General features: G+C 34.6%; 2 protein-coding genes across 8 annotated transcripts in view; both read right to left on the bottom strand.

Moving 5' to 3' along the window:
- Nucleotides 1-16,471, bottom strand: part of LOC137237612 (solute carrier family 35 member F3) — a 124,785-nt gene that overhangs the window by 69,980 nt on the left and 38,334 nt on the right. The window lies entirely within an intron of this gene.
- On the bottom strand, nt 7,791-8,912 carry LOC137243854 (trypsin-like). The gene has a single exon (XM_067772071.1). It carries the CDS (start codon nt 8,718-8,720, stop codon nt 7,950-7,952), a length of 771 nt encoding a protein of 256 aa, XP_067628172.1. The 5' UTR covers nt 8,721-8,912; the 3' UTR covers nt 7,791-7,949.

Here is a 16,471-nt window from a genome sequence, read left to right as displayed (position 1 = left end):
GTTATTATCGTCGATTTTTCGGTTTGTGATCGGCTTGTCATCGCCATGTGATCGGATTCTTATTAGTTTCTTATCGACTTTTTATCGTCGGCCTACAGATGAGTACCTAATCTATTTTATATTGAAGGCTTATCGAAATCTGTTTCATAACAAACCGATGGGTCGTTGTTAGTAAATCGATAAAACTACGGTAACGTATAGGTAACATTGGTATAAAAGATCGTTATCAAATCGGTAACATTCTGATAACAAATCGATAACTTTTCGATGGCAAATCGATAGAACGCCGATAAAAAGTTGTTTGCTTCCGATAATAAAACGATAGCAGCTCGATAATTTTTTGATAGCCCGACGCTTACTTTTCGTTAGTAAACAGATAACTTTTCGATAACAAATCGATCACTTTTTGATGAAAAATCGATAAATTTTAAACAAAAAGTCGATAAATTTTCGAAACAAATATGAAAGCCCTCCAAAGGATAGGTACACTGCGATTACAGCCTTAGTTCAGTTTTTCGTTTTTTTAGGGCTAGCGTCTCCTCTAGCGCCTTATGTGAGTACCGGAGGAAAAGACGTACGGTACTTTACTGGTTACGATTGCGGCAATGGCCTTTTATGCAAATTGTTAAGACAACTTTAAATTCCCCAATTATGACTTTGCACAGCACACCTCCCAGAACTTTGTTGATCTCATTAATTACTGTACACAGCTTAGATTATTGCAATGGTATCACCCTCTTATGGGATAAGTCTTTTCAAATAATGTAATTTGATGCAGCTATATTCAGATTGATCTCCCGTTTATTCCCTTTGTCGAATCCACAGCTGATGTTGCTACTCTTGCCTTTTCCAGGCCAGCAGGCTCTTGTTACATCTCTTTCCAAGTAAGCACTTATACTGCAGTTACGACAATCTCCGACTTTATTTGTAGTGATTCAATTACACAGCTCTCTCAGACTCCCCTTCAGAATAATGGAAACCATTAACCGTTTTCTACAATAATAAAAAGAGCTGGTGGTGACGATTTTAGGTAGATGCTTATGCATACTTGCTGTTATGAACTAGGCTGGCAATGATATTCCGACTATAATTTCGAGGTCAATCTGGATTCTTATATTCTTTCGGTTCTCTACCGGTCTACGAGAGTTCATAAGTAAGAAACTACTATTAAAACGCTTTTTTTAAGTTCGAGCCTCTGAAGGCTGGTTATATACTTAGCACAGCGCCACCCTCAACAGTGTCAAGTTCAAATAGCCATCAAAACATTCAAGCCGCGACTATTTACTTATGTACATAAATATTTATAAATATACATATTCGCTAATGTATGGCGTAACTCGTTCTTTATACAACACCTTCCAGCAAAATTGTGTAATTTCGTAGTAGTTCAACTAATGAGCGTCACAACAAGGCAGTTTGACGATGACTTGTTAACTCCTTACGGTGCTAAATTTGGTCCATGGTCTGTGTGTTTTGCATTTCATTCAGTGGTCGTTACTTTTCCTTCGACCGGTTGCAAATTGTACTACGAAATCTTAATCATAATGTCATAATTTAAACATTTATGATGAGAAATGTTATGTTTGCATGTTGCTCGTGAAAATTTGCATATGTCATGTGACCTTCTTTGGTCATATGATGAGGGCACATTTTGGATGTAATTAAAGCTATGCCTTGACATTTGCATTTTTGATTTTGTTCAACGTGCTGTGATTTGCATCAAAAAAAGTGTTAAAAACTTTTACTTAAATTATAGAAATTTAATTTACATAGAGCTTAGAAGAACAGATCTTAAAAGGTAAATGATGAACCTGATACTATGATGAAGTGAAAACGGCAATATCCTAGCTAAAAATAACGATGCGCGGCGGAACAACGACCTATCCTCGTGCTGTTAAAGTACGATGCAGAAGAATTGATGAAAAGCATAGATCAACTCCGCATGACCCCAGCCCAATGCAAAAGACGGGAGATCCTGGAAAATGTGCCTACTGCGAACGATTGATGCCTATCGTGAACCGACCGATTGGACCTTATCAAAATTTGGAGGGACCTCCCAGAGCCATTGGAAAAACTACAGAAAACACAGAAACTACAGAAAACTACTACGTATAGAAATCTGCAGCATCTGGATTCGATTCCCGGGTAACCCCTAAATACACATCTTAAGATGTAAAGTCTTACCGGTTCTCGAAAAATTGTTACAGCCTCTAATTAGATTTAATATTTTACTTTAGTAACAAAAAAATGCTTGAGTGCTAAGTACATGTGAAGTGTGTTTCTAAGTAAACTAGAGCTCGTTCAAGGTTTGAAATTACTTAAGTAAACCACAACTGGGGTAGCTTTACAACTTTTTCAGAAACAAATAATTTCGGGCTTTATGAGAAGAGCTTCGTCATACATATAAAATATATATATATATATGTTTAATTTTATTTTCTTTTTGGTCTTTAACTTTTTTAATATTTTTATTTTCATCTGTGTTTAATTAGCGAAACATGCGCATATTGCTTTATACAATTGTGTTTGTTTTTCTCTAATATCAATTTTTATTTTCTTAATTTCTTAGAAATTTTAAAAATTACTCACTGTCTTCTTATTTTAATACTCAGCTGAGCAGAGCTCACAGAGTATATTAACTTTGTTCGCATAACGGTAATCCGTAACGGCATAAACTAATCGAGATAGATATAGACTTCTATATATCAAAACAAGTAAGGAAGGTTAAGTTCGCGTGTGACCGAACATAACATACTCAGTTGAGGCTATGGTGACAAGATAAGGGTAAATAACCATGTAGGAAAATGAACCGAGGGTAACCCTGGAATGTGGTTGTATGACATGTGTATCAAACGAAAGGTATTAAAGAGTAATTTATGAGGGAGTGGGCCATAGTTCTATAGGTGGTCGCCTTTTCGAGATGACTGACTCTAGAATTTGTTTGTACGATACGGGTATCAAATGAAAGATGTTAATGAGAATTTTAAAAGACGTGGGCTTAGTTCTATAGGTGGACGCTTTTTCGAGATATCGCCATAAAGGTGGATCAGGGTTGACACTAGAATTGGTTTGTACGATATGGGTATCAAATGAAAGGTGTTAATGAGTATTTTAAAAGGGAGTGCGCCTTAGTTTTATAGGTGGACGCCGTTTCGAGATATCGCCATAAAGGTGGACCAGAGGTGACTCTAGAATTTGTTTGTACGATAAGGGTATCAAATCAAATGTATTAATGAGGGTTTTAAAAGGGAGTGGTGGTAGTTGTATAGGTGGTCGCTTTGGTGGTTAACCAAATATTTAAATATATATTTTTTAAAAATATGTTATTTATTTGAAGTATAAAAATTTATTTTTGTTTATTTTTGAGTTTAGATATTTTCCAACTAATTAGAATTTTCTTTTTTTGAAGTTATTCAAAATTTTAAGTTAACACGAAAACTCAATTAAAATTATTTTAAAAATTAAAGTAAAGAGTACAAAGTAGTTAACACTATATTTACTCCCCCTCCAAGAAAATTTGAAACAAACAAATTATTAATTAATATTAAATGTAACCTTTTTTTGTTTTTTGTTGTTTAATGTATTTGTATTTAAATTAGTGTTAATAAGTATGTTTGCTGGTTTAAGTAAATCAATTGAAATATTTTTAATAGTATTATTGTATTGAATTGTAAATGTTTTTTGTTTCTTAGAGATAACTTTAAAAGGTCCTTCATAAGGTGATTCTAAATTAGATTTACGAAGAACTTTAACAAAAACATACAATTTTCTAATTGTTTAGGAACGAAAAAATTTTCTTCGTTATGATGAAAAACTTTAGAACGAACAAGCGAAAAATAATCTCTTATTTTATGAAGAGCGTCATTAGAAAAATCATGTTCTTTATTACTATTTGAAATAATTAATTCACCAGGTATTCTAAGTGTTTGGCCATAAACAAGTTCAGCAGATGAACATTTTAAATCTTCTTTAATAGAAGTTCGTAAACCAAGTAGAATGAATGGTAAAATGTCAGACCAATGAACCGAGTCGTTTGATGCTATAATTGCTGCTTTTAAAGTTCGATGAAATCTCTCTATCATGCCATTTGCTTGGGGATGGTAAGGAGATGTATGAATTTTATGAGAACCTAAAAGTTTAGTTAATTCCGTAAAAAATTTTGAGGTGAATTGTGAACCTTGATCTACTGTAATATTCAATGGTATACCAAATCGTGGTATATAATTTTGAATAAAAGTTTTTACTATAGTATTTGTTGAAATATCTTTAAGTGGATAAGCTTCAGGCCAACGTGAAAATCTGTCAATAATTGTTAAAATATAATAATTTCCATTTGAAACTGGAAGAGGTCCAACAATATCCATATGAATATGTTCAAAACGGCCTGATGGTATTTGAATTTTTTGGATAGGAGATTTAGTATGTCTTGAAATTTTGGATTTTTGACAATTGATGCAAGATGAAGTCCAAACGTTAATCTCTTTACGCATGTTAGGCCAATAATATTTATTTTGAATTAATTTTCTAGTTGTTCTTATACTTGGATGAGATAATGAGTGAATTTTGTCAAATATAATTCTTCTCATAGAATGTGGAACATAAGGTCGAAAAGGTTGTAGAGAAACATCACACCATATGTTTAAATTAATAATTGGAATATGAATTTCTTTTAAATTATTTTTAGAATTTGGATCAGAAATGGTTTTTTGTAAAAATGTATCAGTTTGCTGTTCTTTATATAAAGTTTCTAAATTTATATCTTGAGTTGAAATTGCATTTATTTCTGGAATACGGGAAAGTGTGTCGGCAACTATGTTGTCTTTTCCACGTATATATTGAATATCATTTGTAAATTGAGCAATATATTCAAGATGACGTAGTTGACGAGGAGATCTATCTACTTTAGAATTTAGAACATGAATTAAAGGTTTATGATCAGTATAAATTGTAAAAGTTCTACCTTCAAGAAAATGTTTAAAATGTTTAATTGAATTATAAATTGCCAAAAGTTCACGATCAAATGTTGAATATTTAGTTTCTGTTGTAGTTAATTTTCTTGAAAAATAAGCTAAGGGTTCTAGTATATTATTGCTAGTCCAATATATTTGGTGGTTAACCAAATATTTAAATATATATTTTTTAAAAATATGTTATTTATTTGAAGTATAAAAATTTATTTTTGTTTATTTTTGAGTTTAGATATTTTCCAACTAATTAGAATTTTCTTTTTTTGAAGTTATTCAAAATTTTAAGTTAACACGAAAACTCAATTAAAATTATTTTAAAAATTAAAGTAAAGAGTACAAAGTAGTTAACACTATAGTCGCCTTTTCGAGATATCGCCATAAAGGTGGACCAGGGGTGACTCTAGAATTTGTTTGTACGATATGGGTATCAAATGAAAGGAGTTAATGAGTATTTTAAAAGGGAGTGGGCCTTAGTTTTATAGTTTCGAGATATTTCCATAAAGGTGGACCAGGGGTGACTCTAGAATGTGTTTGTACGATATGGGTATCAAATTAAAAGTATTAATGAGGGATTTAAAAGGGAGTAGCCCTTAGTTGTATACGTGAAGGCGTTTTCGAGATATAGACCAAAATGTGGACCAGGGTGACCCAGAACATCATCTGTCGGGTACCGCCAATTTATTTATATACTTTTAAAAAAAAAAGTTTTTTTAAGTCAAATTTTAACTAAAAATTTAATATCTTTACAGTATAAAAATGATTCATGTCAACATTCGACTCCAGTAATGATATGGTGCAAAAAATACAAAGATAAAAGAAAATTTCAAAATGTAACTCCGCCCTTTTTCATTAAATTCGTCTAGAATACTTTTAATGCCATAAGTCGAACAAAAATTTACCAATACTTGTGAAATTTGGTAGAGACATAGATTCTATGACGATAACTGTTTTCTGTGAAAATTGGCGAAATCGGTTGAAGCCACGCCCAGTTTTTATACACAGTCGACCGTCGGTCCTTCCGCTCGGCCGTTAACACGATAACTTGCGCAAAAAACGAAATATCTTAACTAAACTTAGTTCACGTACTTATCTGAAGTCACTTTATCTTGGTATAAAATATGGCCGAAATCCGACTATGACCACGCCCACTTTCGATATCGAAAATTACGAAAAATGAAAAAAATGCCATAATTCTATACCAAATATGAAAAAAGAGATGAAACATGGTAATTGGATTGGTTTATTGACGGAAAATATAACTTTAGAAAAAATTTTGGAAAATGGGTGTGACACCTTCCATATTAGGTAGAAGAAAACGAAAAAGTTCTGCAGGGCGAAATCAAAAGCCCTTGGAATCTTGGCAGGAATACTGTTGGTGGTATGACATATATAAATAAATTGGCGGTACCCGACAGACGATGTTCTGGGTCACCCTGGTCAACATTTTGGTCTATATCTCGAAAACGCCTTCACATATACAACTAAGGGCTACTCCCTTTTAAAACCCTCATTAATACTTTTAATTTGATACCCATATCGTACAAACACATTCTAGAGTCACCCCTGGTTTACCCTTATTGCGATATCTCGAAAAGGCGTCCACCTATAGAACTAAGGCCCACTACGTTTTAAATAATCATTAACACCTTTCATTTGATACACATGTGATTTTCCCTTATTTTGTCTCCAAAGCTATCAGCTGAGTATGTAATGTTCGGTTACACCCGAACTTAGCCTTCCTTACTTGTTTGGGTTGTTGTTTTTAATCTTAGCGGCCACCGTGGTGTGATGGTAGCGTGCTCCGCCTACCACACCGAAGATCCTGGGTTCACTCCCCGGGCAAAGTATGATCAAAATTTTAGAAACAAGTTTTTCAATTAGACGAAAATTTTTGTTTGGCAAGCACTCCGAGTGTATTTTTGCCATAAAAAGCTTCCCAGTGAAAACTCATCTGCATTGAAGACGCCGTTCGGAGTCGGCATAAAACAAGTAGGTCCCGTCCCGCCAATTTGAAGTAAAAACTGAAAGGAGCACGACGAAAATTGGAAGAGAAGCTCGGTCTGAAATTTCTTCCGAGGTTATCTTGCCTTACATTTATTTTTGTTTATTTGTTCTTCAATCTTGCATTATTATTATTTTTTATGTGTTAAGAGCAGATAAATTTTAATACAATTGTAATCACTGGTGATAATTTTTCAGCTCGTATTCCTTAATTTTTTTACTTTGATGTAGAAATATAAGGATAAAGCAGCAGTATAAGCGCAAAAATATATAATAAATTTAAAAGAAAAAGTAAACAAAACCAAATCTAAAAAAATAAAAAAATATAAATATAAAACTAGTAAAAATTTATAATACGACGAAAAATTAAAAAAATAAAAGAGATGTGAAAAAATAATAAAACGAGGAAATGTATTAACTAAAAATGTATAAAATGCGATTTGGAATTGAAAGAATATACAAAACTATTGCGGTAATCCATAAAACTCGTCATATAAAGAAACAAATATGTAATACCAAAAAATTTTAAATTTTAAAAATGTTTTAGGGGGTTGGCAGTTCTTGATCACCGACATTCCGCCGCCCTCCTATGAGGCGAAACGGCGTAGATGCTAGTCCTAAATCGTTCCGCCTCATAGTCGGGCGCTACGGAGTTCGGTTAAGCCCTCACCTACCCACCCTAGTGAGGGCCATGTACTTAATCTGTAATTATTTTTTCGTGTTCTATTCATTAACGTGCTAACTTTAAAGCTATGTTTTAAGTTTCATCCCACAACCTAAGGCATTTGCATGCGTCACACTCTCATTAAGTAGAATCAAATATTTGCATTTAAACGCTTTCATAAACATTTATTTATAGATAATACAATAGGAAAAATAATAATAATGCCATTTCGACTGCTGATTGAAATATCATATCTCAGCTTAGCCGAGCTAGGGTGATTTTCCACTAATCAGTCGATTTATAAGAACACCCTCAAATTAATCCGACATAGCGTCGCTTAGAAAGTTTCTAACGTTTGCATTATTTACATCTGTATATACAGTGGGATAATCGGGATTCTCACAACCTTTCCCATATGATACCACCGCACAAAGTTTTCCATTCGCAACGGCCGGTGCCCCAGAATCTCCCTGACACGGGGAAGTTCCATCACGTTTAGCACAAATCATTGATTCTGTTATCATCTTCCCTGAAGTCGCAGCCATTGGCGCACATTCCTGCGTTGGTACTATATTCACGTGAGTAGTTTGGAGTGTACATGAATGCCTCTCACTATCTCCACTTGTTGCACCCCATCCGCTGACTCGCATCTTTATGCCCAGGTTCAATATAGTATCGCAAAGTTCTATTATTTCTACTCTTGAGCCCCGCTTAAAGGGTGAATGTAATTTAATCACACCTATATCCATATGCCCTGTTTTGGGATTATAATCACATGGATGATGTATACTCTCCACACCGCGCATCTGTCCATCTTCATTTGTATCGTATAAATCGGTTATACCAGCTTCCACAACGATAAGGTTCCCTCTTGAGTATGCGACACAGTGCGCAGCTGTAAGCACCATTTGCAAACTTATTAACGCCCCAGTGCAAATATACATACCAGAATCATGTATTGACACCAAATATGGGCTTTTCTCTATATTCCTATATTTTCCATTCCAAATGCGATAGTGAGCATTTGTATATTTCAAAACGCAGCTAAGGACGGCAAACAGAAGCGCGAAGTAATATCGTGAATTCATTGAAGTTTAAGACTTTACTCGTCGCTTGTTAAGTGTTAAGTAAATCAAGATCAATTTTGTGGGCGCTTTTCATTTGGTCGTGTGAACAAAAAATAATCAAACACTTTTCATTCTAGATTTGAGGATTTTGACACAATAAAAATATTTCTAAATTTAAGTTAAAACTATACAAAGTAAATGGTTTTTACTTAATGCGCTCGGCCTTTTATACCTTGAAACAAGGAAGTATCAACGGTTTATAAAGCTTTTTAAATTGACATTTCCATAGAAGTATCCTGAATACGCGGTTAATTAGTGAAATAAACAGCTTTTGTTCTGCCAGAATAACAAACTCAAGGTCTTTATGTATATTCCAGCGAAACGAAATTAGCGCGACATTGACAAAACATTTTGCTATAATTTTTCAAAAGAAAATTTCTTTTTAATTGTTATTCTATATTGAACCATAGAATTTTGTTATGAGTTGAGACCATTTATTTGATATGTGCATAGTTGGGCACAGTTCACTAAGTTTATAAAAAATATAGAAACAGAGTTTTCAATAACGTTACTAAGTACCCACTACCCATCTGTTCTATTTTTTATGAATAAGGCCTAGCCAAATGACATTCGTCATAATCTAGACAATTTTTATAAGCAGCGTTTACTTGTACAGCTTTGATTGGATAAAGGTTGTAGGCGGTCGCATAAATATTATCAACACTAAGGTATACTATCATATCTAAGCCAACACTAAGCAATGACTTGTATGCACATCAACAAATCAATCATTATGTCTATACATATGTCCATACAAGCAGCGGAGAGCAACGCACAAACACATGCATATATCTGAGATACTCCCAAAAGTAGGCAATCATCTGTGGAAGTATCACTCACATATACACGCGCATGGGCTATGCGAGAAGCTATAATAATCGTGCATCTGTAGTTATAGCTGAGAAATTTATAGCTGGTAAACGAGTAGTAAATTCTAGAAACAGAAACCCCTAGAAGTATGCGAACGAGACATTACAGAGTATAAAAGGAGTTAAAGCTGAATAATCGGTAATCAGTTTGATTTAAGCACGCTATCTGTTGACCGTTTTGTATAATTGAATATTGCAGTTATTTATTCAGCAATTTAGCGATACGAACGTTAGTAGAAGGTGTGAAATAAGCGGAGTTTCACTAAATTCGTTACAATATATACCAAAAATATTTTTATTAACCCATGTCCGAACGTCCGTCTGTCCGCCCTATAACACGATAACTTTATATTTTTACGAAATTTGGTAACTTTTTCGATATCGAAAATTTCGAAAAATGGAAAACTTTGATACCTCATTACCAAAGTTAGGTAAGGTGATAAAACTTGATAGGATGGTTGGTTTTATGAAATTTGTTATGTAGATATCTCTTTGCCTAGATTAGTATTTACGAAACTTTTTTTTCCGAGAAGCAGACCAGTACCGATTAATTCGAACAAATTCTTTTCATGGTTCGATTTGCCTTACATTTGGTATATAGGCAGCCCTTACCTAGATAAGTATTAACAACGCTTTTTTCCGGGAAATGAACTAGGGACCGACTGGTACTGGAACTTTGACGAGGACTGGGACCGGAAATTAGAAAGAGACGGAGAAAGAGATAGAGGTAGACGAAAACAACGGAGAGGGAGAAAGAGATGCAGGGAAAGTGAAAGGCACAGGGACGACTGAACAAAAGATTAAGGAAAATAGGTAGAGAGCAGGAGGGAGGGTAAGAAGTAAACAGTTTTTAAAGCTTATTCAGATAGACCAAAGTTAGGGCAGAACAACGTGTGCCGGGTCGCTAGTAAATACATATATATATCGTTAGCTTAATGTGAAAATGTGCCAAGTCACATTTTTCGAAAAATTTTATTTTAATGCAGTTTTAAAACTGAAATCAAAATACATCGATCAAAAAAAAATATTTTTATTTTTTATTTTTACGTGCTATGGGCAATGATGTGTAAATGTGCTAAGTCGTCAGCTGTTAAAAAGAATGTGCTTAGTCAACCTGTCAATAATATCAATCTGAATTACTAGTCATTTTTTGTGCGCGCATTTTATTTATTTATTTAATTCATTCAGTCTAAAGGTACATGTTTTGTTGTTGTTGTTGTTGTATTAACGATGAAGACACTCCCGAAAGCTTTGGGGAGTGTTACCGATGTTGATAGTCCTTTTCCGGATATAGATCCGGTACGTTCCGGTAACAAATCACTATTAAGCTACTAGCGCAACCATCTCGTGAACGATTTATATGACAAAATTTAACCTTCTAGGCCATACCGCCCTCCCCGCCCCCTAGTTCTATTAGGAACTTGGGGTCGCCAGAGCCTCGGCTGTCATTGAAACATGATTCGCCACGGGTAGGTGAGGTTGACAGTTGGGTTGGAGAAGCTATATATTGCGCTGGCAGCCCCTAGAGAGGGTTGCGCAACACAACCACTTGAAGTTGGATTCACCCAATTGACATGCCTCTGGTGTTTGATAAATGCTTTGCGCTGACCATAATCTGCTTCAATTCTTACATGTCGATAACTACATGCTTTCTTACAGACTAGTTAAAAATAGAAAACAATTCAGGCTTAAACTTATATAAGCTGTTATTAAAATTAATAGCACTACTGAATCGATTCACTAGATCTATAGTCCTAGTTATAGGTTCATTCATAGCATAATTCGTTTTATGAGTTATTTCAATAAATAATCTATTATGCCGAAGATCACGCAGTGGAATATATGGAATGAACAAATTAGATAAATCAAAGCAATTCGTGCTAAAGTTTATTACATTATAGGCAAGCATAAGTGAGATAAAAGTTCCTCCGTCATGCAAAACCTGAAGACCAAGCAAATTGTGCCTGCTGGTATATGATGGGAGGCCGTCTGGCCAGTGAAGCATACGTAAAGCAATTTTCGTAAAAAATTTTTGAACTTTCACAATTTTATAGGAGTTAGATTCATAGAGAGGATTACATATTATTGAGCAATATTCAAGACCACTTCTGACCAAGAAATGTTATGTTTGCATGGTGCTCGTGAAAATTTGCATATGTCATGTGACCTTCTTTGGTCATATGATCAGGGCACATTTTGGATGTAATTAAAGCTATGCCTTAACATTTGCATTTTTGATTTTGTTCAACGTGCTGTGATTTGCATCAAAAAAAGTGTTAAAAACTTTTACTTAAATTATAGAAATTTAATTTACATAGAGCTTAGAAGAACAGATCTTAAAAGGTAAATGATGAACCTGATACTATGATGAAGTGAAAACGGCAATATCCTAGTTAAAAATAACGATGCGCGGCGGAACAACGACCTATCCTCGTGCTGTTAAAGTACGATGCAGAAGAATTGATAAAAAGCATACATCAACTCCGCATGACCCCAGCCCAATGCAAAAGACGGGAGATCCTGGAAAACGTGCCTACTGCGAACGATTGATGCCTATCGTGAACCGACCGATTGGACCTTATCAAAATTTGGAGGGACCTCCCAGAGCCATTGGTAACTTAACAAGGTTTCAAGAAGAAAACTACTACGTATAGAAATCTGCAGCATCTGGATTCGATTCCCGGGTAACCCCTAAATACACATCTTAAGATGTAAAGTCTTACCGGTTCTCGAAAAATTGTTACAGCCTCTAATTAGATTTAATATTTTACTTTAGTAACAAAAAAATGCTTGAGTGCTAAGTACATGTGAAGTGTGTTTCTAAGTAAACTAGAGCTCGTTCAAGGTTTGAAATTACTTAAGTAAACCACAACTGGGGTAGCTTTACAACTTTTTCAGAAACAAATAATTTCGGGCTTTATGAGAAGAGCTTCGTCATACATATAAAATATATATATATATGTTTAATTTTATTTTCTTTTTGGTCTTTAACTTTTTTAATATTTTTATTTTCATCTGTGTTTAATTAGCGAAACATGCGCATATTGCTTTATACAATTGTGTTTGTTTTTCTCTAATATCAATTTTTATTTTCTTAATTTCTTAGAAATTTTAAAAATTACTCACTGTCTTCTTATTTTTATACTCAGCTGAGCAGAGCTCACAGAGTATATTAACTTTGTTCGCATAACGGTAATCCGTAACGGCATAAACTAATCGAGATAGATATAGACTTCTATAAATCAAAACAAGTAAGGAAGGTTAAGTTCGGGTGTGACTGAACATAACATACTCAGTTGAGGCTATGGTGACAAGATAAGGGAAAATAACCATGTAGGAAAATGAACAGAGGGTAACCCTGGAATGTGGTTGTATGACATGTGTATCAAACGAAAGGTATTAAAGAGTATTTCATGAGGGAGTGGGCCATAGTTCTATAGGTGGTCGCCTTTTCGAGATGACTGACTCTAGAATTTGTTTGTACGATACGGGTATCAAATGAAAGGTGTTAATGAGTATTTTAAAAGGGCGTGGGCCTTAGTTCTATAGGTGGACGCCTTTTCGAGATATCGCCATAAAGGTGGACCACGGGTGACTCTAGAATTTGATTGTACGATATGGGTATTAAATGAAAGGTGTTAATGAGTTTTTAAAAGGGCGTCGGCCTTAGTTCTATAGGTGGACGCCTTTTCGAGATATCGCCATAAAGGTGGACCAGGGGTGACTCTAGAATTTGTTTGTACGATATGGGTATCAAATGAAAGGTGTTAATGAGTATTTTAAAAGGGCGTGAGCCTTAGTTCTATATGTGGACGCCTTTTCGAGATATCGCCATAAGCGTGGACCAGGGGTGACCCCAGAATGCGTTTGTACAAAATGGGTATCAAATGAAAGGTGTTAATGAGTATTTTAAAAGGGCGTGGGCCTTAGTTCTATAGGTGGACGCCTTTTCGAGATATCGCCATAAAGGTGGACCAGGGGTGACTCTAGAATTTGCTTGTACGATATGGGTATCAAACGAAAGGTGTTAATAAGTGTTTTAAAAGGGAGTGGGCCTTAGTTCTATGGGTGGACGCCTTTTCGGGATATCGCCATAAACGTGGACCAGGGGTGACTCTAGAATGCGTTTGTACAATATGGGTATCAAATGAAAGGTGTTAATGAGTATTTTAAACGGGAGTGGGCCTTAGTTCTATATGTGTACGCCTTTTCGAGATATCGCCATAAACGTGGACCAGGGGTGACTTTAGAATATGTTTGTACGATATGGGTACCAAATTAAAGGTATTAATGAGGGTTTTAAAAGGGAGTGGCCCATAGTTGTATATGTGAAGGCGTTTTCGAGATATCGACCAAAATGGGGACCAGGTGATCCAGAAAATCATCTGTCTGGTACTGCTAATTTATTTGTATATGCAATACCACTAACAGTATTCCTGCCAAGATTCCAAGGGCTTTTGATTTCGCCCTGCAAAACTTTTTCATTTTCTTCTACTTAATATGGTAGGTGTCACACCCATTTTACCATTTTTCTAAAGTTATATTTGCGTCAATAGACCAATACAATTACCATGTTTCATCCCTTTTTTCGTATTTGGTATATAATTATGGAATTTTTTTCATTTTTCGTAATTTTCGATATCGAAAAAGTGGGCGTGGTCTTAGTAGGATTCAGGCCATTTTTTACACCAATATAAAGTGAGATCAGATAAGTACGTGAACTGAGTTTAGTAAAGATATATCGATTTTTGCTCAAGTTATCTTGTTAACGGCCGAGCGGGAGGACAGACGGTCGACTGTGTATAAAAACTGGGCGTGGCTTCAACCGATTTCACCCATTTTCGCAGAAAAGAGTTATCGCCATAAAAGTTATGCTCTAACCAAATTTCACAAGGATTGGTAAATTTTTGTTCGACTTATGGCATTAAAAGCATCCTAGACAAATTAAATGAAAAAGGGCGGAGCCACGCCCATTTCGAAATTTTCTTTTATTTTTGTATTTTGTTACACCATATCATTACTGGAGTTGAATGTTGACATAATTTACTTATATACTGTAAAGATATTAACTTTTATTTTAAAATTTGAATTAAAAATTTTTTTTTTCAAAAGTGGGCGTGGTCGTTCTCCGATTTTGCTAATTTTTATTAAGCAGACATATAGTAATACAAGTAACGTTCCTGCCAAATTTCATCATGATATCTTCAACGACTGCCAAATTACAGCTTGCGAAACTTCAAAATTACCTTCTTTTAAAAGTGGGCGGTGCCACGCCCATTGTCCAAAATTTTCCTAGTTTTCAGTTCTGCGTCATAAGTTCAACTCACCTACCAAGTTTCATCGCTAAATCCGTATTTGGTAATGAATTATCGCACTTTTTCGATTTTTCGAAATTTTCGATATCGAAAAAGTGGGCGTGGTTATTGTCCGATATCGTTCATTTTAAATAGCGATCTGAGATGAGTGCCCAGAAACCTACCTACCAAATTTCATCAAGATACCTCAAAATTTACTCAAGTTATCGTGTTAACGGACAGACTGACGTACGGACGGACATGGCTCAATCGAATTTTTTTTCGATACTGATGATTTTGATATATGGAAGTCTATATCTATCTCGATTCCTTTATACCTGTACAACCAACCGTTATCCAATCAAAGTTAATATACTCTGTGAGCTCTGCTCAACTGAGTATAAAAACCAGGAAACTGAAACTGTTATTCCTTTTATAATATAAGTCCTTGCAAAACTATTAATTTTGGACTTTAAATATATTTGAATCAAGATAAAAATTATTTTCGGATTTTTATTTTTTGAGTCCGATAGAACTAGTTAAACTCGGACTTTTAAAAATAAAAGTCCGGAAATAAAAGTTAAATCCGGACTTTTATTTTTTAAGGCCAAAATAAAAGTCCCGCTTGATAACTAAGAAACGGCTTAGTTCTATCGGACTCAAAAATAAAAATACAGATTTTACTTTTATATGTGGACTTTTATAGAAAAAGTTCCAAAAATAAACAGGATGCATGATTCGACATGATATTGCTATAGGGATACCTGGGAACTCACACATTTTCACCTAACACCATTTTTTGACCAGGACTTTTTCGACTCCGAAAAAAAAAAAATTATTATTTTCCGTCCCTGAAAAAAAACGAACAGGCAATAATAGAAACAAAACTGCAGCCATTTTCAGGTGGAGGCGAGCTATATCGGAAACGCAGGAAAAATTTAAAGACTTCGTTTTTTTAATACTGTAAATTCAAAAGATCGCGTGTTCGAATCAAGCTCAAGGCCTAACAATAATTATTTTATCATTATTATTGTTATGATAAATTTTTTTCTTAATTGAAACAACAACAAAGTGTCAATAAAATATGACACTATGGCATCATTGCCGTGAAACAAGTCCAATTTTCACATCCATTCTGCAGTAGATGTCGCAGTGCTGTGAATATCAATTGGCCAGAAACTGAGTAGAAGTAGAAATAATGAAGACAAACAACACCGCTGTGATAGCTGAATAGTTATAGGAGAGGCGCCTAAACGTCGCCGATGAAGGAATTTAGCAGTTCCCGAAATTGATCTATACAACGAGCCTTGGCAGTTGTCTAAATTTTTTTCTTTCTTCTATTCTAATTTAAAATTTTTTCAATTAAAAAAAAAAAATGCATCATAACAATAATAACGATAAAATAATCATTGTTCGGCCTTGAGCTCGATTCGAGCCCGCGTCTTACAAATCAGTAGGCCGATATAACAACAATAATTCTAAATCCATTTGAAAAAGATAAACGCGAAAAAATTTATTAATTACATGCTTGCTATTGTACACAATTCCA

Source organism: Eurosta solidaginis, chromosome 1 (assembly GCF_040869045.1).
Source record: "Eurosta solidaginis isolate ZX-2024a chromosome 1, ASM4086904v1, whole genome shotgun sequence".
NCBI classification, from domain to species: domain Eukaryota; kingdom Metazoa; phylum Arthropoda; class Insecta; order Diptera; family Tephritidae; genus Eurosta; species Eurosta solidaginis.
The sequence above is the reverse complement of the archived record's forward strand: the minus strand, read 5'-3'. Positions and strand labels throughout refer to the sequence as shown.

Coding starts and splice junctions, on each gene's coding strand:
- LOC137243854 (XM_067772071.1), bottom strand. CDS start 8,720: ATGAATTCACGATATTACTTCGCGCTTCTGTTTGCCGTCCTTAGCTGC.